This window comes from Salvia splendens, chromosome 6 (genome assembly GCF_004379255.2).
Source record: "Salvia splendens isolate huo1 chromosome 6, SspV2, whole genome shotgun sequence".
Lineage (NCBI taxonomy): Eukaryota > Viridiplantae > Streptophyta > Magnoliopsida > Lamiales > Lamiaceae > Salvia > Salvia splendens.
Window position 1 is genome coordinate 36,798,179 of NC_056037.1, and position 22,536 is coordinate 36,820,714.

Consider the following 22,536-nt stretch of genomic DNA (forward strand, 5'->3'; position numbering starts at 1 on the left):
CTCCAGAACTAGTGACAGATAATGACTGAAATTCGTCAGTCACTAATTAGTATCAGATAAGATAAGTCGGTCGCTAATATGTGGCAGCCACCTACTTTTCCGTCATTGAGTGAGTTAGTAACTTTGGTGACGGACAAATCCGTCACTAAAAGTTTTTAGTGACAAGCTTGTTATTGACAGATCCGTCGATAACTTTATCCGTCAATAATTATGTTTAGAGGAGAAATTTCACTGATTAGTGACGGAATTATCCGTAACTAAATCGCGATTTTTTTTTTGTAGCGACATCCCTCTAAGGTTGGCTATGGCTATGATACCATTATTATAAATCTAAATAGCGAATCAGTCCCCAAAAAACTAGTAATTTATTAGGTGAAAGAGTTCGATTGATCTATATATGAACTCACACTAATTGTTCGTGACCTCTCTCAATATCTCGTGCCGTCATGCGTTTACAGTTAAAAAAATCTAGGAGTACTTAGTTTCATTCAAAATAGAAACAAAAAATAGGCATGATTATTTAATCGAGTTCAATGAAATTGCAAATAACCCAGTGGCGGATCCAGAAATTTTAGATTGGAGGTGCGATAAATAATTACATTAACTTAGAGAATTAATATTCAAACGATTTTTTTCTATTATCTTAATTATTATTTTTTTCTATTACCTCAATTATTTATTTTCAAGTGAGTTAAATTATTATATAATATAAAACATAATTTTTTGTGTTTTATTACTTGAAAAATTTTCACTATTTAAAAAATAGATTATTATTATTATTATATAATGGAGAATTTATTTTAGAAGTTCGGGAAAAGTTTTTAAAAATTTTGAATAAAACATATGATCATAATTAAAAAACGTAAATAGTAGTAAAGATTATATCCAACCCCGTTTAATGAAAAGCCAAATAATATATTAGTATTATATTTAATATATGTATTAGTTAGACACATAAATCAGGGACGGATCCACCTTAATATAAGGTGGGGCAAATGCCCCTCCTCAAATATTTTTACTAGGGATGTCAATCGGGCCAGCCCACCGGGTTTCGGGCCAACCCTACTCGGGTTGTGGGTCAATCGGGTGCGGGCTAATCGGGTTGAGATTTTTTCGGGTTATAAAAGTTCAACCCTAACCCTAAACGCTCGGGTTTCGGGCTGGCCCAGCGGGTTAATCGGGTTGCTACCGATAAAATTAACATGCGATCAATCCAATAAATAATGACGAAAATTAGTTATATTTATAAAATATAAATATTTAATTATGATAAATTTGAGATATATACTTAAACTCAAACACAAACATGATCAAATACTAATATTTGAGATTTGTGTAAAATAAAACATAAATTTAAATATTTTAAAGCATGTTTTAAAACATGTTTTACAAATTTAAATATTTATTAATGAATTAGAAGTTTCTAATTTATTTATTTATTATTATATTAATAAAAATTTAATATATAATTTATATGTTTAATATAAAATTGAATGTTATTTTTTTAGTTATCTATATTATAAAAATAATCAATGAAATTGTCCAATTAGGAGTCAAATAAATAGAACAATAGAAATTTTATCGGGTTTTCGGGCCAGCCCATCAGGTTTTCGGGTCTGACCCTAACGGGTTGCGGGTTAATCGGGTGCGGGCTAATCGGGTTGTAATTTTATCGGGCTAGAAATTTTAAACCCTAACCCTATAAATTTGGCGGGTTATTCGGGTCAGCCCACGGGTTGCGGGCTGCATTGACATCCCTAATTTTTACTATATGCTATTTTGTCAATTTTGTAATTTTTTTTTGAAATTTCTTTATATTTGCCCCTTCTCAAATTCTCAAATTTCCAATACATATAATTATGCCCCGTTCATTTATATTCCTGGATCCGTCCCTGACATAAATAATACTTGAATGATTACGGCCTATGATACATTCATACGTAAAAAAACTGAAACAAATAAAAAGACAATAATAAATTATTGTATTTAATGATACATTAGTTAGAAACACAAATCATAAATATAAGTATGCATAGCCAAAAATTAGAGCACAAGGGGATTTGAACTCGGGTCTAGCACTAGGAAAATGAAAATTTTGCCAGTAGGCTACTGACAATTTTAGCGATACAATTGTACCCCTTTTCCTTAACTGGATCCGCCGCTGAAATAATCTATGATCTATGAACACGGACACACGGTTAATACAATTATGCTTTGACCAATAAAGTTGAACGAAATTGCAAAACATCTTAAAGCGGTTAACAAAATTAGGCGTGATCAATAATGTTCGGCCAAACTATAATATCATAAAAATTCAAAGTTTTTTCAGGAATTTGTTTAATTGTATCGATGATAGTTTTTAATTTTTTATTTATATATGTGATGGAAATACAAATAAATGATATTGTACCTCACTTCACTGAATTTTGGCCACAATTATAATTAGCTAGGGCTGAATATTTATAGTTACAAAATATAAATAATCTCGAATAAAATCCCCTGAGCAATCCCATTCCCTAACAAAGTTTTAAAATAAATCAGGGTAACGAAATTGCAATTTTTTTTAAGAAGAAGAATGTGTTTCTATAAATATTTTAAGCGCCAAATATTATTGCATGTCGGTCAACATATGAGACCATATAGTGGAATAATCATTTCCACATTATATTATAAAATATTGCTGAATATTAAGTTATTATTTGAGTAATAATTGATCAAAGTCAACTGCATTAAAATAATGATGATACATCTTTAGTTATTATTAGGATGCATTTGAAGATCTAGCCTATTACTTTTTTTAATTAATTTTAAAACTTTCAGTCAAGCTTAGAAAGGAGTCGTACCTGAAACTTTGGACCTGATACTTTATTTACAAGTTTGAAAAAACAATTTTGCAAAGGTTTGCAGGAAATTTCTTGTACAATTTTGGTGTCTACGTGCGGTTGTTGGAAACCAACAAAAAGAAAATATTTTTGGTAGATTGTTGTTGAATTGAAGAACTCGATATCCTTGGAAAGTGCCCTATTATTCACGTTTAAGATTTAAGATGTTTTGATTTCGGTTAGGGCCGAAAATCCACAAATTTATACGACTAAGGTACAAATAATGTTGATATCTTAAAATCATCTTCGTCTGTTAAAAAGATAACCAAAAACCTTTCAAGTTTGTCAAAACTTGGGAGAGAATTCGTATCTTGAAGCTCTTAGCACACAAAGCACTCATCGGACAACCAATATCAACATATGATGACTCGTGGTCCGAGGTATTAAAGCTAAAACGTGAGCTTCAAGCCAAGCATGCGCTATTTGATTCGAATAAAGACGACAAATAGCAAAAGTAAGGATTAAATTGTGGTCTTGAGCAGTACAACAACAACAATTCCATCTACAGCTCTGCTTGTGGACGCTTGAACAAATGCCATGAGGAGGCTAACAAAGACGTAATGGTATTGAATTATTTTTATAATTTTAGATTTTTTATATAATTATTTTCATATTAATAAAAGTTATACTCCATAAATCATCTTTTAGACATTTCATATTGTCACGACCGCATTTTCTAAGGATAGAAAACCCGGTTGACCGCGACTAGGGGAGGATTAAAGAAGCGGGGAAGAAAGGGGAAAACAACACAAATCGACCATAGCTCGAAACAAACGGGAATAGCTCGAATTAAAATCAGAGTTTTGAACAAAATAGACTTGAGTCTTTTAAGATGCACAACGGAAGCAAATGACCGCGGTTCCATGTGTGAAGACATGAACCTCCGAGAGTCAAAATATGACTGAATTAAATTTCTTGTCTCAATAGCACTTCCTCCACCACTTCGCTGCTCAACCTGCTTATTTAGAAATATATGCAGAGCTGAGTACAAAAAGTACTCAGTGAACACATTGCTGAAAATTACACATATACATTTGAAAATATTGTCAAGCCATCATCATAGTAACACTCGGGGTGTTGTTGAAAAGACCCGAGCTTACTAAAAATATCACATTGGACTGCAGTCCCTTTATCCTGTACTTAGCCATATCTGATCACATTGTGCCGTTGAGATGGTGTTCTCACACGGTCACCTTACATACATGTGCCGGGAAGGTGGCCACCTTCCACGGTCACCTTCTCTGCCCAACATGTCAGAGGTATCCTTGTGCCGGGAAGGTGGCCACCTTCCTCGGTCACCTGCTCTGCCCAACATGCAGAGGGAGCTTGTGTACACTAGTCCGAGTGGGGACACCACCCTCACTGGGACCCGAATTCGACTTATATCATCATTCATAATTCACTTGGCCTTAGCCAAACAGATAGGCATCATACACAAAACATTTATGGCAAGACAACATCTTTAAAACATCCACGAACATGTGTTTGTGTTTTCACAAAATACGATTTGTATTTTAGTATAAGAAAGCTCACCTTGATCGTTTAGTTCCTTTAACTTGAATTTCTTACTCTGACCTTACTTGCGGAGATAACCTTTTGAAACAACACAACGTACTAATAAGACTCGAGAAATTCACATACTTATAGGAATGCATGCCCCTACTTTATTTCTTTTATCATTTGTTCACCGTTAGAAAATTTTAGAAACTTGCATATTAATTAAATTGGGAAATTTAATTAATAGCACTTCTTTATTAAACATAATTATTTCTGTGACTTAAGAACTTCGGCTCCCTCTTTCCTTCCATTTCCTTAGCGGCCGCCCGAGGCGTCGCGGGGCGATGCCGGTCGGCCAGTTACGCCCATAATTCCTCCGTTAGCTCCTCGTATTTTCCATCATAATATCGAACAAAATCCCAAATTTATTTAAGCGCATAATTAAATTATCACAACTATTTCCCTTCGCAGTTATATTTATTTCAAGACTTGGGATAAATTATTTGTACATCGAATTATTTCGAGAATTAACTAAATAATTCGTCACTATTAATTTAATTTTTAACTCAAAAATTATTTAGTTATTGGCCCAAAGATTTAATTAAAAGCTTAAGACTTAATTATTTCCCCACCTTATATCTCCAACTACAAATTAAAGCCCAACCATTAAATGGAGCCCATCCTTAATAAATCATCAAGTTCTAATTAATGAGGCCCAATTCCATATAAAAAACACAAGCCCCAACAAATAAAACATCATTTTTTTTTTTGAGGCCCAAAATAAAAAAAATGAGCCCAAATCACACTCCATCATCTACACGCCCTTCTTCTTTCTCTCTCCCTATCTTTCGGTCAAATGAAAGGAAAATTCCAAATTCCCGTCGGCTCCCTCACTCAATTCCAGATCGGAAACCACGACTTGCCGGAGGACGTCGTCGTCGTCGCTGCTGACCGCACGGGGCTCGCCACTGATTTGATCTCAGCGTCCAGCCACCGTCGATCGTCCTCGGCGTCCACCGGTCAGGCTGCTGCTGTCGGTCCGCTGCTCCGTCGCCGTCCAGATTCGTCTGCCGTCGCTTCCAGACGCCGGGGAGACGCAACGCCACTGCTGCTGTACCGGTCAGTCGAACAGCAACGCGCCGCTGCTCTGTCGTCGCCTCTCAGCCGCCGGGTCAGGCTGCTGCTGCCGCCGCCAGGAGCCGCTGCTCCGTCGGTGGTCGTGCAGCCCCGAAACATCTCCGCAGCCCCCGATTCGTCCCAAAACCAATCCGAATCACCCCGAAACAGCCCCGAACAGATTCGCCACCAACCCCAAAGATGCGTTCTTTACCCCATTTTTATGCTAATTCATATTTTCCGATTAATTGCCGTAGGGTGTCGGTTGTATTGTTCGGTTCTTGTGGAGTATTGATTACGTTAGATGCGAGGTTGATGTATGAAAATACTATGCTTACTAAGTGTAATTTATCTCGATTGAAAAGAAGTATACCTTGAATGGATTTTGAGAGAATAACCGATAGCTCCCTCCTTCGAATTGGGTTCTTGATTTCTTGAGAGAATGAAGCTTGGTTTCTTGATTGCAGAGAACAAATAAGAGAAATTTGATTGTGCAGAGGAAGATGATTTGGTTTAGACGTGGGAGAGATTTAGGGAGTGGGAGAGAGATTCATGGGAGAGAGGGAAGGATGTGGAAAATATCAAAGAATCATTAAATACTTGATTTACAAACTTGGTGACCAAGTTTGATTAAATTATTATTATTATTATTATTATTATTATTATTATTATTATTATTATAATTATTATTATTATTATTATTTTATTAATTATTTGAGTATTTGCTTACTTAATCATTTAATTTGATGTAGGTATAATCGGTTCAAGTTTGTGGCCGTCCATGTTGAAGTACCCGCTTCCATACGATGTATAAATTAAATTTTGTTGGACTTTTGTTGGATGTATCGGACATTAAAATTTTTATTTGGTGTTATTAGTTTTTTTTTTTTTTTTTTTTACTTGAAATATTCGTTCGAGAACGAAGCGACGATTATTTATAATTCCAAGATAAATTATCATACATGAAAATGGCAGATTTCGAATACTACAACGATCACTTATTATTTATCTTTAGGCTAATAATAATAATAAGGTACGAAAGTTCGGGTTGTTACATTCTACCCCCCTTAAAAGAATTTCGTCCCGAAATTTAGAAAGTATGTAGACAAAAAGCTCGGGATATTTCTCTTTCATTTTCTTTTCTAGCTCCCATGTTGCTTTTTTCCTGTCCATGGTTTTTCCACAAAACTTTCATCGTTGTAATCGACTTGTTCCGAAGCTGCTGCACCTTTCAATCTAGTATTTCTACTGACTTTTCTTCGTAACTCAGGTCAGGTTCTAAAACGATTCCTTCGTGGTGAATCACATGTTTTGGGTCGAACACGTATCTTCGAAGTTGGGAGACGTGGAATACGTTGTGTATGTTCCCAAAGTTGGGTGGTAATGCCAAGCGATATGTTACTGGGCCCATTTCCTCCAGAATTTCATAGGGTCCAATAAATCGTGGTTTCAGCTTTCCCTTGAGTCCAAATCTGTTTATTCCTTTGGAAGGGGATACTTTCAAGAAGACCTTCTCTCCGATGTTAAATTTCAATTCGGTTCGACGCTCATCGGCGTAGGATTTTTGTCGGTCTCGCGCTTTCTTGAGGGTCTCACGCGAGGAAATATAGAGTTGATCTAATCGTTTTAACTTTGATAGGAACTGGATTTGGGATTCCAAGAGAAATATTCGAATCGTTCTTGCTTTGTGTAGGCTCCAAGGTAACCATGAAAATAACACGATTATAATTATTTCAATTACATGAGTGTTTGGGCCACCACAAACTTTCACCAGTAGCTTGCAACAAAGGTTTTCATGAAGTGCAAAGACTAGGCTCAATTTGACTCATTATGCTCACTTCCAGAAAAGAAAAGATACAATTTCAAAGGGCTTGAGCTATACCCATAGAGCTTGGGAATTTTATTGTTGGAAGAGCTTGCTAGATGGAATAAATTGCAAAAGTGGGGTATGATGAATAGAATGCAGATGTCAATAATAAGTTGCCAATAAATTAATCAAAATGAACAGTGAAGTAGAAAAGTTTCCAGTATCTCCAGATGATAACATGAAGACCTGAGATGGAGGGTTACAAATGGATTTGAAAATAATAGGAAAAACAAACAATCGTAATTTGCTCGACAACACTGTGATAGAAGATCATATCAAGGAAATTTTAGAGTTTGTAAGCAATTCAGGGAAACTAACTAATAAAGAGGGCAACAAGAGGAAATTAGCCAAGGGAGAAGCAATATGCTGGCTTTACATATGGAGCTGCAGAAAAGCTCAAATCAAGAGACAATAGTCATATTTGAATTTAGAATATGAGAGTACTCATGTAAAACAAAAAGCTTATCAATAAGTATGTCTGAAAACACAAAGGGTCGAGGTTTAAGGTCTCACCAGATGGCTGCTCCAAAATAGTAAGACTGAAAATGATTGGTCTCAAGTGGATTTGAGAAAGAAGAATAACAAGGAACTACCCTTTTGGGTCAACAACATCATGATACTATATCATGTTAATGAATTCACAAAGTTTATAACCAAATAACGGAAATTAACTAGCAGAGAAGACAACCAGAGCAAACTAGTTCGGGAAGAGAGCAAATTACTTTAGACTTGGAGTTGCTAAAGAGCTCAAAGCATGAATGAATAATTATAGTGGGATTAAGAAGAGGTGACTATTCTTTATAAATTAATGAGTGTCAGCAAGCACATTTGAAAACACTAAAGGTCTACTAATGATCTTTGAAGAATATTATCATTGAAGAGGCAATAGTTTACGGAAACATGTTCATTCTGAAGGTTATAAATAAAGCAGCTCCTAGAATAGGAGTTTGTTGGCAAGAATTCAGAGAGTCAAAGTATTGCTTTTATACAGAGTGAGTAAAGAAGGACCGTAGTCACTGGAGGTTATCTGAAAACATGAGGGAGCAAGCTCAAAACTGAAAGTGATTCACAACCTTGACATAGAAGATGGAAAATAATGGCACATTACCTTGCAAAGGAAGTCATTTAAGATCTTAATTCAACAAAAAGTATTTTGATCAAGGGAGTGCGAGAAAATGGAATTCATGGGAATCCCAGTAAGCATTGCTGATGAATCTTCTTGGTTAACTACGACGGTGATACTCCGTTGTTTAACTCTTTATGGAGGATGGTAACTGAGTTATGGGAAACTTTGGTCACAAACTACTTTCACCTTACGATCATGTCAGAAGACCATCTGTGAGAATTATAACTCCTTGGTACTCTTGGTTCGTCATAACGTTCATCCTCGTAAAACGTCATTTTGTTTTATTCTATGCTGGATTTCTTTTCTCGTGACGAAGTTTCTTTCTTATCGCATACTTTCTTTTCGTCGCTCGGGAAAGCGAGAAATGTTCATACTGTACTTCTAAGTTCGAGTTCATATTGTGTTCTAGAATGAATGCATATCTAAGTATTCTATGTTCTTTGGAAATTTTGATTTCCCCAATCTAACAACCTGATTCAATGACTACAAAAAACAAGTATCATTTCACAAACTCAAAAAGAGACATCATTTCAACAATTGGAACCAGACTCGTATACTTTAAACTTTCATATTTCAGTATCTTTTTCCATTTACGAAAGTTACTTCTTTATTCATGCATTCACAGTCTTTAGCAAAGAAAAGGCATACTAACTCTTTCTTTAAGCATGCTACCAAATCAAGAAATATCAACTCTTTCTTTAAACTCAGTATTTTCATCTGTTCACTCAAATTAACTGCATGAGTTATTTCTCCATTTCAAACTTTTAAACATCTTGACTTTCTTTTGAAAAAGAATAAGTTACCGTTTTCCTCGTTGAGTGCGATTGGTGGGAGTGCTAAGAGCATTTTCATCGATTAGACAGTCTAGTGGAACAAGGCTAGACCAAAGATTTTCAAAGAAGACTCTCGGGTTCAGAACTAGGAAGAATGCTCTGATACCACTCTGTCACGACCGCATTTTCTAAGGATAGAAAACCCGGTTGACCGCGACTAGGGGAGGATTAAAGAAGCGGGGAAGAAAGGGGAAAACAACACAAATCGACCATAGCTCGAAACAAACGGGAATAGCTCGAATTAAAATCAGAGTTTTGAACAAAATAGACTTGAGTCTTTTAAGATGCACAACGGAAGCAAATGACCGCGGTTCCATGTGTGAAGACATGAACCTCCGAGAGTCAAAATATGACTGAATTAAATTTCTTGTCTCAATAGCACTTCCTCCACCACTTCGCTGCTCAACCTGCTTATTTAGAAATATATGCAGAGCTGAGTACAAAAAGTACTCAGTGAACACATTGCTGAAAATTACACATATACATTTGAAAATATTGTCAAGCCATCATCATAGTAACACTCGGGGTGTTGTTGAAAAGACCCGAGCTTACTAAAAATATCACATTGGACTGCAGTCCCTTTATCCTGTACTTAGCCATATCTGATCACATTGTGCCGTTGAGATGGTGTTCTCACACGGTCACCTTACATACATGTGCCGGGAAGGTGGCCACCTTCCACGGTCACCTTCTCTGCCCAACATGTCAGAGGTATCCTTGTGCCGGGAAGGTGGCCACCTTCCTCGGTCACCTGCTCTGCCCAACATGCAGAGGGAGCTTGTGTACACTAGTCCGAGTGGGGACACCACCCTCACTGGGACCCGAATTCGACTTATATCATCATTCATAATTCACTTGGCCTTAGCCAAACAGATAGGCATCATACACAAAACATTTATGGCAAGACAACATCTTTAAAACATCCACGAACATGTGTTTGTGTTTTCACAAAATACGATTTGTATTTTAGTATAAGAAAGCTCACCTTGATCGTTTAGTTCCTTTAACTTGAATTTCTTACTCTGACCTTACTTGCGGAGATAACCTTTTGAAACAACACAACGTACTAATAAGACTCGAGAAATTCACATACTTATAGGAATGCATGCCCCTACTTTATTTCTTTTATCATTTGTTCACCGTTAGAAAATTTTAGAAACTTGCATATTAATTAAATTGGGAAATTTAATTAATAGCACTTCTTTATTAAACATAATTATTTCTGTGACTTAAGAACTTCGGCTCCCTCTTTCCTTCCATTTCCTTAGCGGCCGCCCGAGGCGTCGCGGGGCGATGCCGGTCGGCCGCTTACGCCCATAATTCCTCTGTTAGCTCCTCGTATTTTCCATCATAATATCGAACAAAAATCCCAAAATTTATTTAAGCGCATAATTAAATTATCACAACTATTTCCCTTCGCAGTTATATTTATTTCAAGACTTGGGATAAATTATTTGTACATCGAATTATTTCGAGAATTAACTAAATAATTCGTCACTATTAATTTAATTTTTAACTCAAAAATTATTTAGTTATTGGCCCAAAGATTTAATTAAAAGCTTAAGACTTAATTATTTCCCCACCTTATATCTCCAACTACAAATTAAAGCCCAACCATTAAATGGAGCCCATCCTTAATAAATCATCAAGTTCTAATTAATGAGGCCCAATTCCATATAAAAAACACAAGCCCCAACAAATAAAACATCATTTTTTTTTTTGAGGCCCAAAATAAAAAAAATGAGCCCAAATCACACTCCATCATCTACACGCCCTTCTTCTTTCTCTCTCCCTATCTTTCGGTCAAATGAAAGGAAAATTCCAAATTCCCGTCGGCTCCCTCACTCAATTCCAGATCGGAAACCACGACTTGCCGGAGGACGTCGTCGTCGTCGCTGCTGACCGCACGGGGCTCGCCACTGATTTGATCTCAGCGTCCAGCCACCGTCGATCGTCCTCGGCGTCCACCGGTCAGGCTGCTGCTGTCGGTCCGCTGCTCCGTCGCCGTCCAGATTCGTCTGCCGTCGCTTCCAGACGCCGGGGAGACGCAACGCCACTGCTGCTGTACCGGTCAGTCGAACAGCAACGCGCCGCTGCTCTGTCGTCGCCTCTCAGCCGCCGGGTCAGGCTGCTGCTGCCGCCGCCAGGAGCCGCTGCTCCGTCGGTGGTCGTGCAGCCCCGAAACATCTCCGCAGCCCCCGATTCGTCCCAAAACCAATCCGAATCACCCCGAAACAGCCCCGAACAGATTCGCCACCAACCCCAAAGATGCGTTCTTTACCCCATTTTTATGCTAATTCATATTTTCCGATTAATTGCCGTAGGGTGTCGGTTGTATTGTTCGGTTCTTGTGGAGTATTGATTACGTTAGATGCGAGGTTGATGTATGAAAATACTATGCTTACTAAGTGTAATTTATCTCGATTGAAAAGAAGTATACCTTGAATGGATTTTGAGAGAATAACCGATAGCTCCCTCCTTCGAATTGGGTTCTTGATTTCTTGAGAGAATGAAGCTTGGTTTCTTGATTGCAGAGAACAAATAAGAGAAATTTGATTGTGCAGAGGAAGATGATTTGGTTTAGACGTGGGAGAGATTTAGGGAGTGGGAGAGAGATTCATGGGAGAGAGGGAAGGATGTGGAAAATATCAAAGAATCATTAAATACTTGATTTACAAACTTGGTGACCAAGTTTGATTAAATTATTATTATTATTATTATTATTATTATTATTATTATTATTATAATTATTATTATTATTATTATTTTATTAATTATTTGAGTATTTGCTTACTTAATCATTTAATTTGATGTAGGTATAATCGGTTCAAGTTTGTGGCCGTCCATGTTGAAGTACCCGCTTCCATACGATGTATAAATTAAATTTTGTTGGACTTTTGTTGGATGTATCGGACATTAAAATTTTTATTTGGTGTTATTAGTTTTTTTTTTTTTTTTTTTTACTTGAAATATTCGTTCGAGAACGAAGCGACGATTATTTATAATTCCAAGATAAATTATCATACATGAAAATGGCAGATTTCGAATACTACAACGATCACTTATTATTTATCTTTAGGCTAATAATAATAATAAGGTACGAAAGTTCGGGTTGTTACACATATTCCACTAATAATTCCCTAATTACCTTGTCTTTATTTGTTTTATACATTAATCAACTTTCTATTAAAACTCTTGTCATACAATTATATTTTTAATTATGTAATTAGTTTATTTTAATAAAATTAAATTTTTTAATATTAGTATATATTTAATTCTATTTAATACAACAAATACGGGCAATAAGAAATTACTACTACTATAAAAATGAAATAAGATACGGAGCATGTAAATATGTAAAATACGAAAGAGATAATAAGAAATGGGATTTTAGATGTTCAAAATTTTCTAAAATGATTGAAAAGTGACGTGTATTTCATAAAGGAGTGGAATTAAAATAAAATGTGGATGATTCCATCCTCAAAAATCAATATTCCATCTGAAATTAAATTAAAAATAAAAATAAAAATAAAAATTGAAAACCTTAAAAAAGGAATTTAAATTAAAAATAGAAAGACCGAGTGTTCCTCGATAGCTTTGACGTAACCAAAAATGGCGACTGCCTTCTCGCTCCTCTCCACATTATTATCTCTCCACACCTTCAATTCGATCTAGGGTTTCATCATCACTTACCAATTCTACTCCTTCACTTTCTCCTGATTGAAGCTTCATTGATTGCACTTATTTTTAGGCAAAACACTGAACGAAATGAAGACATCGCTGAAGAAATTGCAAAAATTCGCTTCGCATAGGCACGATAGAAGAGCGCAGAAGCAGAACCAATCCGTGTCTCTAGATGAGCACGCTCGAGCTACACAGGTACTTTTGTGCTACACACGTCTTTCCATTCCTGGGTTGATGTGCATTATTTGGTGGAAATTGCGGTGGATGTGGATTTGCGAGATTTATTTCCAGGCGTCCGAGAATTTTGTTGTTTACGACTGTTTTTGCTTGCCATAGCATTCCGAAAATCCGAACTTGATGGATCGAACTTTGACCGGTCAACGATCTAATAAAGTATGTTGTGTGCTCATTAATTTGGAATCACAAGTTAATATCCGCAATCTCAAGTACGATTGTTGTTGAATGTGTTTTGAGTTGTACTGAGGTATGTGAATGGCTTCTTTATTGTCTGTCCATAAGTTTCAATAGATGGCAGAAGAAGGAAGCTGATACCAGCTTTTAAAATGGAAATATATTGATTTGAATTGGTTTTTGATTGAATAGAATAAAAGGAGATATAAGAATTCCGTTATGTACAGAGTTAATAACTAATTTTCTTTTACTAGATTATTTGGGGAAAGACTAGATGAATAAACAAAACAGTAGATTATCAGTGGCATTTCCGTAAATTGATTGATTTAGGAGAAAACTGTAGCTGATGAACCATCACATGTGTTTAGTTAGATTCGTGGTTTATCACTTTGTTGGGCCTTGTGATGAAAAACAGTGCTTAGATTCATTGGTGGGTATTCTTTTTGCGTCCATCCCAGAAAAGTTTTTGTTGCATTCATTCTTTTTGCTTGTGGTTATTTTGCTCACCAGGATTCCTATATTTGATATGAAAATTTTGATGTGTTTACCAGGACATGATTGATATGAGAGACTGCTACGATAGGCTACTGTCTGCTGCAGCCGCAACTGCAAACAGTGTATATGGTATCTCAATGATTGGAAAAAGAACACTTTGTGCTCTAGATGCTGCACATTGGAATTTTATGAATTTGATGATCATCCATTAGTCATTGATTTTGAAATGTTTGCTTTATTAACGATTTATATCACTGTCCATATCTAATGCAACTTGGTAAACTCATGCTACTTTTTATTCAGCATCAGGAACAAGGAAGAGTACTTTAGTATACTTTTAAGTTCTTTTAGGGATTTCGTCGAAATGCCATGTCATTACTTCTCATATGTCTAACTTTGTTCCATATGTTTCCCCTAAGCATCGCTGTTTCTTCGATTCTGCAATTTTATTTCCTTTTCGCAAAAAGGATAAATTTAAGTAAAGGTTCTATATCTGGATGTCTACTCCGTGAGGCATGCAATTTCATTATTCTATACTTGGCCACTGTTACCTTGATGGTTTATTGGGAAATGATTGTATTGTTTACTGAACTGAATTAGCATGAAATTGCATTATTCATAGTTACATTAGTACTCCCATTTGTTCATACTTCAGTTCCATTCTCTAAGTAGGTAAGACCAGTATGTATATAGATGATCTCTTTTATGAGCTGTTGCTTCTATATGGTGTTTTCTTGGGAATGTTTAATGTGATAAACTTTGAATGATTTGTTCTCCTTTAGATTTTTGGTATTCTTTCACATATTATAATTTCTATAAGCATTTTGTAATCTTCTTTTTAAACTCCCTGCACTTTCAGAATTTTCGGAATCACTAAGGGAGATGGGTGATTGTCTTCTTGAAAAAACAGCCCTGAATGATGATGAAGAAAGTGGTAAGCTTTTCTAACATTGAAGATAATTTTTGGTCAGTGTATTATACTATGGCTGTAACTATAAGTTGTGTATATGTGGGTATTCCTGAAAGAAAACTAATATCTATTTCATATTTATATGTCATCACCTTCAGTTTGAGATAGGCCCAGTTCAAATTGTTCCATTTTTTTCTGGGTGAATTAGTGAATACAAACTCTCTCACATATTAGTAGCATCACTAAATTTCTATAAACTAATTTAGTTTTGTCTTTAAGGAAATATAGCACACCTTATTAGACTGCCAACTTTGTATCATTTTACTCATCTACTGAACTAGTTTCATCCGATGCGCTGGTAGCGGATCTGTTAGATTTCTTTCTCACTGCTGTTTTTTATAATCTTTATTATTTGCACTTAATTACTGTGCGGGCACACTTTCCTCAAAATAGTCGATGGCATTTGTTTTACAGGGAAGGTTTTATTAATGCTAGGAAAAGTACAGTTTGAACTTCAGAAGCTTATTGATGGTTATGTGAGTTTTAATAACCTATACATTAGTTCTATTCATATGTTGAGCCTTTCCACTAATATTTTGTCTGGCATTTCAGAGGTCACATATATTTCAGACAATCACAATCCCATCAGAGTCTCTTCTAAATGAGCTTCAGATAGTAGAGGTATGCCCCAATAGATAATTTATTATGGTCTAGTTTTTCCTTGTTTCTGGTCCCCCTCTTAATAGTTACTTCCCTCTTAAAATTGTACATCAGTAGCTGCTCCGTTCATTGTATTGGTTCAGAACTTTTTCAGTCCGATTCCCTAAAGTATGATCTTGGAGTATATATTGAAATAGAGAATGGATGAATCCCCGGACACTGTGCTTTGAAAATGGACATACTTTTCTTTTAGATAGACGAATCATACTTTCCTTGGATCCATCCCCTATATTGCTGGAAGCATGTTATTAATACTTAGGTAAGCTATATCTCTTTATCTGCCATGTATGCCTTCTTGGATGTATTTAGCCGCGTACTGTTTGTGAGTTGTGACAGAATTTGGTGACCAGCAGTGTTATCTAGATTATGTACTGTGGTAACTCGTAGCATCTAGGCTTAATACTTAATAGCCAGTCGATTATATACTTTAAACCCTTTTTTTAGCTTGAAATTTATACCTACAGCTGTTTATCTTGGTCCTTTTTCCCTTTTGTGCAGGAGATGAAAAAGCGATGTGATGAAAAAAGGTCAAACTAACTTCTTTCTTTGTTTTATCTGCTTCAGAGGTTTACTTGTTCAGTCTTTTTTCCAAGATTACACCATTTGATCAATTCTTTTTTTTACTGTGAAACATTACTTTGCAGAGAACTATATGATGATTTGCTGAACAAACAAAAAGAAAAAGTAAGGTTAAGGAACAGTAAAAGTGAACATTTTCATTCTCCTCAGCTAAAAGAAGCCCATGATGAATATGACGAGGAGGCAAATGTTTTTGTCTTTCGCATGAAATCCCTAAAACAAGGGCAATCCCGTAGTTTTCTAACACAGGCATCTCGGCATCATGCTGCACAGGTTGTTCTCTTTGCTGCATTGTAAGTTCAAGATTTTTTATTCCCTACCATAAGCTTATTTTTGAGCGAGCCTTCACTGTCACAACAGTTATACTTCTTCAAGAGGGCAGCAAGATCTTTGGAGGCAATTGAGCCACATGTCAGTTTACTTGCTGAGCAGCTACATATTGATTACCATTTTAGCGGAATCCAAGATGATGGACGTGAAATTCTTAATGACGACAGCGATGATGATGGTGATGAAAGTGATGAGGATGATGATACTGAAGATGGTTCTGAAATGCATGACACAGAATTGAGTTTTGATTATCGACAAAATGTTCAACAGCAAGAAGTCCATGCATTAGAAAACTCAATGGAGGTAATACATCTTCTGCTGTAAAATAATACTCCTATTAGTCAAAACTCAAAAGAAAAGAATTTTAAAATGGTTATTACCTTGGCCCTTGTTATACTTGTTTGCTTGTCTAAAGAGTATTATTCATAATTACGCTAATATAGCTTTGTATGTTACTCACATACACAATGACTTTACCTTCTGCAGGTGGATAAGTCTGATGTGACATTCTCTCCTGACCATAAATTGGGCCCCGCAAAGGTAAGGATTCTTGTCCTGTGCTAATGCTAATGGTGTAGCTTGTCTCCTACTTGACTGACTGTGGCAGGATACTTTGTGTGAATAATACTTAAAATCACATATGGCGCTCAATGCATTTGATTCTTCAAGTTCTCTCGTTTTCTTTTTCTCTTTCAATTTTTATCTTTGTTAAGTTGCTTTGTTAATTGTAATGAAATTTGATTTATGTCTGGATGTATAAGTGGAAACTAAACAAAGCATTTTCAAGTTTGTGATTAAAAGGCCTTTTATTGTGGTTAGTTTTACTGTTTTAGTAATTAACCCCTTGAATGATTTAAATAATCTGAACGCATAAGCTAAAGGAATCATGCCAGGGTTCATGCAATTTTTTGTTACTGTTTATAACTAATAAGGGTATATCTATTGATTTGGTCCCGATGAATTGTGAATTGAACTTCTGGATCTACTTGTTTGGGTCAAAAGAACGACTGTCTGAAGTTCATGACTGTGGATATGGATGTAGTTTCATTTTCTGTATGCATTTAGATTGTAGTTCTGTTTGGGTCTTCATTACTTTTATTAACAACCCTAGATGACGTAGTTCTGTCGATAATTGCAGGAGCCCTTACAAGGTCCTCGCCAAAATGTTTACTCACTTTCCGCACCTCTCCTCCAAAGAGGGACAGGAGCAGTGAGCAAATCCGCACCTCTCTTTCCAAGAAAACTTGATTCAGCTGAGCGAATGACACAGATGGGACCTTCTCCATCGCGTAAGTTCATTTCTTATGCACTACCCACTCCAGACGAGACAAAGACTCCAAGATCTGGGAATTTATTTAGTGAAGCTCCTCAAACAAGACTAGCAGATTCCAACCTTCGGCATTCATCTCCCCTCTATCAGAACAAGTATGAAAGATTTGGGGCAAATAATAAATTGTCCAGACCCATCATCTTAGACACACAATCAGTACTCAAAGAGAGTAACACCACCATGAAAGCCAGTGTCTTGCCCCCTCCATTATCAGAAGCCCGTTCGTTCACTCAACTAGATCCAAATTTGGCGTCCAATGCTAAGAAAGCTAAAAGACAAGCTTTCTCTGGCCCAATATTTGGAAAGCCATGGCCAAGTAAGCCAAAGTTAACAGCCAGTGGTCCCATTGTCTCATCGGCCTTCCCTCCCTCTTTTTCTGGATCTTTATTGCGCACCCCAATGCCTCGGCCAACATCAAACCCAAAACCGTCTTCACCTCTTCCATCTACTTTTGTCTCAACACCTAAAATAAGTGAACTTCATGAGCTTCCTCGACCACCAGCCCATATGGCTGATACAAGGCACCCCAATCGCTTTGCTCATTCGGGCCCCTTAATATCGAAAAGAAATGAGCTGTCTGCCTCTCGCGTGTCAACATCGTCTATAGCAGCATCCAAACTCCCAACCCCACCTCAGGGATTATCACGCAGCTACTCAATTCCGGTTGGAGGTTCATTGGAATCAGCCTTGCGTTCTCCTCTAGAAGGGTCTCAACTGAAGATGAAGGAAGATATTTCTTCACCTCCCCCAGCATCAGTTTCCTTGACAAATACTCAACCAGCATCTAGGTGATTAGCCAGCAAGTCACATCGAAGGTAATTGCAAAATTAGCATCTCAGCTACATCATGCATCTTTAAATTATTTGTATATTGGCATTTTGATCTTGTTCTGCAATTTGCTATTTATATCGATTTCGACCCATAGACGCATGTTGAATGTGCCCTTGAATACAATTTCGACATCATGTCATTTAGTTACAATATATCCTCTTGTGCATGCTCTTGTCTACACTACTTTCCATTGCGAATCATGGTCCTATTTTCATATCAAGCATATGGTCGAATGCAATTTATATTTTGCGAAACTCAAGTATGAAATGAGATTTGCAGGCTGCCAAACCGGCATAAGAAGTATTGTTCATAGCATCAACTTATGAAAAATGCTAAGTTTCTGATCCTTGAAATATTAATTTCATATCATGATTCTTGATTTTGAATGTCAACAGGTAATTTGAAGAGCATACACCCTGAGACTGAGGATAGCTGCAGCGTTCCTCCGCGAACAGACCATGTGAATAGCTTTCTTCTTAGTCCTTGAAATTTTGCTAGTCATGTAAAAAGCACCACAAATTTTGTCGAAACTGCTAACTTGTCGTTGTTCGTTGCCTAGACGGCCAGAATTTAACATAACGAATGAGTAACAAATTTTGAAATGAATGGTGTCCAATAAATGGAGCTAGTTTTCCTCCTACACAAGAAATGCAGTTTCTGGGCTTCAACTTTATTTTAAAATGTTCAACAGTAAGCAGCATTTGTTTATCCATCAGATTTATTATTCATCAAACTGAACATAATTCATGAGATGATATATATTTATAGAATCTACAAGATTCCTAAACTGCATCTTACAAGTAAAGAAGTGGTCTCATGAGAATCAAACTAGACAATTCAAGGCCATCTTTACTACTCTTAGAAACTAGAATGGCATTTTCGAAGTCCTATCAAATAATTATACAGATTCCTTAGCACCCTCCGACGTCGTATTTCACGAACCCCATCAGCTCAGGCCCTTCTAGTCTTGAGTTGTTCATAAAACTGCAACAAAAATGAAGAATTAGTGAAACACAACCTCAAAGATTTATTTCACTCAAACATGAAAAATGCTGCATCAGTACCTTTCTTCTGTTAGTTTTGAGAATGAGCCAGATGTGGGAATAGTACCACACAAATCATTATTCGACACGTCACTGCAGAAAGAAGGAAACCAGCTCAGAATCCATGAAAAAACTAGAGACATTGTGTCTTGAACAGCTTTAAAAGTTACCACATACAGAATCTTGAGGTTTCCAAGCTTGGTCAGCTCCCTCGGTATCCTCCCGCTCAGTCTATTACCGTTTAGTCGCCTAAACACACCGGTGTTTCACAACGTTAGAAGCATAAACAACTAGTGATTGGTTGAGATTGGATTGATGAAACTCACAAGAACTTGAGATTGGAAAGATTGGACAGTGAAGGAGGGATGGAGCCAGTGAGGTTATTGTTATACAAATCGAGGCTCACGAGACTCCTCAACCGTCCCACTTCAGCTGGAATCAGCCCCATCAACTTGTTCATGTATAGTTCCCTACAACCACCAACCAAAACTCCCATCAAATGAATGCTTCATCAATGCTATATTTGACCCCATACCTATCAGATAATAACACTACACTGCATCCATCAATGTTGCATTGGGGGGCCATTTCCCAAACACTCTTATATAGTACTTATATCTTATCTTAAACATGTTAATTGTACTAATATGAGGTATTAGCTCTTCCTGTTAATATCTTAATGATCTTTATAATCATAATTAATAACCCCTTAACAGTATCACACTCCTTTCTAATAATTCAAGGGTCTAATTAAGAAGCATATTCATCCATCATCTTGAACAAACAAATTCCAGAAAATTACACATGCTTGAATTTTATTTTAAAAAATGAATTCAAGAATTCTACACTCACAGATACTGAAGCCTCTCCAGCTTCCCCAACTCAGGAACAAGCTTCCCTGACAGCTTTGCATTTCCAAGATCACTGCCAATTGCCAAACCAAACTCAAAGATCAAAACTTTTTCTTGAAATTAAAACTCCCATGACCAGAGAGGGTGTACTTACAGCCTAGTAACTCTATTTTGAGCATCACAAGTGACATGAAACCAAGTGCAGGGGTCCACCAAGGTAGGATCCCAGCTTTGCAACACATTTTCTGGGTCATTCACAGCCCTCCTCAATGCATAAAGAGCATCCCCTAATCCCAACAGAAATAAACATCAAAATCATCAACCAAATGCACATGGTTTGCATAAAGATTGAATCTTTACCTTCTAAATTTGCATATATGGGCACTATCAGGAGAAACAGATGGAGTGGAATCCTCAGAGCCATGTGTAGCTTCAATTCTTGAATTCTTGGAAAAAGATTAGTGTGAACTGGTGTGTGTCACTATTATATTTTTGTGTTGGGAAGAAAGAGAGGAATATAAAGGCAAGGAATCCTAATCCATGCTGGGTAATTTATAGAGCCATTAAAAAGGATTAGTCAATTCTTGAAGCCAACGACACACAGTATATGTTTGTTCACTGTGACTGTGGGGCTGTGTATCACTCACACACACCCTAGTGTGTGTTTTGAGTTTTTTTTTTTTTTAAATTATTACTGGTGGCCTCAAAAATCTCAATAGATGGCTATTTATTTACCAATTCAAGATTGTGCATATTCTCATTTTTTGTTAATTGGGATTTAACTTTTTAACCTTTTTTCCCAATTTGGGCAAAACAATTGGACCTTTTTTTAATGTGGAGGAGCAAGTGGTTGAAGAATACAAAAGGATCTGTTTCCAAAGAAGCATGCTTTATTTAAGTATGAGTTTCTTTTGCTTTTTTACCATACAGTGAAAAATGACGAAAGAAAAGGAATCACAGCAGAGCTTTGGCAGTTTCCTATCTTTATTTTTGCCAATCTAAGATTTTTTTTATTTTTTATTTTTTATTTTTACCATTTTCCCTGAAAAACTGCATAGTACTTCAATGATTTCAGATTCTTTGTACATTTAATTATGTTTCTCTTCAGTTGAAAGGAGCAGTGAATATAATCTAGCTAGCCTGTTCAGATTCACTAGCAATTAATCACATACTCCTATAATAATTTAGATTTTAAACTATTATGAAATTATTAAAATAAAAACAATTAAATAGTTCTGTTTGAGTATTAATTAGAATTGTTAATTAATGCATACTATCTATTTAAAAATTGTATGTTGCTGCATAGTTTTATTAGTAGTATTATTATTTTTTAAATGTGCTTGCAATTTATCAATTTTTTACTGATATGATTAGATGCACACGTGTGTCACCCATAGTATATGAGTAAAAGTATGGCTAACTGCTTACCAAATTTAGAGTGCAAAATATAATTATGTAAGAATCATGCAGTTGTTGGTCTCAAGTCTCAACACAAATTTTCCTTTTCTTCATTTTTAAGGAGCATGTTTTTCTTTTTTAAAAAAAAAGATTTAAGTTTTTATTCATAAATAATACTGGACTGAGATTCGAATAAAAAATGTTGTGATTCCTTAGCAACATGTACATATATGAATTTCATAATAATTAAAGTTGAATTCAATTTTTTTTCCTTTAACTTCCAAGTGAGAAATTTTTTTTATAAAATTGTAGTTAATAAGTTTGATAGTCATGATATTGGTAAGTTTGGATGTACTTGTTTGTTTTGTAATAGTTGTTTTATTATTGTTGTTTTGATGTCTCCAACTTGAAACTAAATTTTCTTTCATTTTGGAATGATTTAATTTAACGTCTTGTTAGAGCATCTGCAATGATTTTAAGCTAGTCATAGGCCAGCTATAGGTTAGCCATAAACTCCTCATGTCACATCATCAGGACTAAAACTTCTTCTGCTACATCATCAGTACAACGCAACTGGACAAGCAATAGGCTAGCGATAGGCTAGCCACAATAAACAAATAATTAACAATTACA

General features: G+C 36.1%; 2 protein-coding genes across 3 annotated transcripts; one reads left to right on the forward strand and one right to left on the reverse strand.

Annotated features, from left to right (window-relative positions):
• The first annotated feature begins 12,914 nt into the window (after positions 1-12,914).
• LOC121808081 (uncharacterized protein At2g33490-like) lies at positions 12,915-19,251 on the forward strand. Of its 2 annotated transcripts, XM_042208421.1 has the most exons (12): positions 12,928-12,997; positions 13,073-13,200; positions 13,968-14,040; positions 14,771-14,845; positions 15,296-15,357; positions 15,434-15,502; positions 16,040-16,068; positions 16,186-16,393; positions 16,481-16,753; positions 16,937-16,990; positions 17,589-18,595; positions 19,007-19,251. In XM_042208421.1, the coding sequence occupies exons 2-11, from the start codon at positions 13,090-13,092 to the stop codon at positions 18,570-18,572; spliced, it is 1,938 nt and encodes a 645-aa protein (XP_042064355.1). In that variant the 5' UTR covers positions 12,928-12,997; positions 13,073-13,089; the 3' UTR covers positions 18,573-18,595; positions 19,007-19,251. The 2 variants fall into 2 exon arrangements, with proteins under 2 accessions (XP_042064354.1, XP_042064355.1); XM_042208420.1 differs by having other exon boundaries at positions 12,915-13,200.
• A 60-nt stretch (positions 19,252-19,311) lies between these two features.
• LOC121808082 (leucine-rich repeat protein 1-like) lies at positions 19,312-21,085 on the reverse strand. Its single transcript, XM_042208422.1, has 7 exons — positions 20,866-21,085; positions 20,660-20,792; positions 20,507-20,578; positions 19,981-20,124; positions 19,832-19,903; positions 19,676-19,747; positions 19,312-19,595 (listed from the first exon to the last, which is right to left on the reverse strand). Exons 1-7 carry the CDS (start codon positions 20,927-20,929, stop codon positions 19,523-19,525), a joined length of 630 nt encoding a protein of 209 aa, XP_042064356.1. The 5' UTR covers positions 20,930-21,085; the 3' UTR covers positions 19,312-19,522.
• Between the last annotated feature and the right edge of the window lie 1,451 nt (positions 21,086-22,536).

Excerpts from the sequence above, each read along its gene's own strand:
- LOC121808081 (XM_042208420.1), top strand. The coding sequence starts at position 13,090 with ATGAAGACATCGCTGAAGAAATTGCAAAAATTCGCTTCGCATAGGCAC. Across the intron at positions 15,358-15,433 it reads AGAAGCTTATTGATGGTTAT|AGGTCACATATATTTCAGAC; the intron begins GTGAGTTTTAAT and ends CTGGCATTTCAG. Across the intron at positions 16,069-16,185 it reads AAGCGATGTGATGAAAAAAG|AGAACTATATGATGATTTGC; the intron begins GTCAAACTAACT and ends ATTACTTTGCAG.
- LOC121808082 (XM_042208422.1), bottom strand. The coding sequence starts at position 20,929 with ATGGCTCTGAGGATTCCACTCCATCTGTTTCTCCTGATAGTGCCCATA. Across the intron at positions 20,579-20,659 it reads CAAAATAGAGTTACTAGGCT|TGATCTTGGAAATGCAAAGC; the intron begins GTAAGTACACCC and ends GGCAATTGGCAG. Across the intron at positions 19,904-19,980 it reads CTTTCCAATCTCAAGTTCTT|GCGACTAAACGGTAATAGAC; the intron begins GTGAGTTTCATC and ends CGGTGTGTTTAG.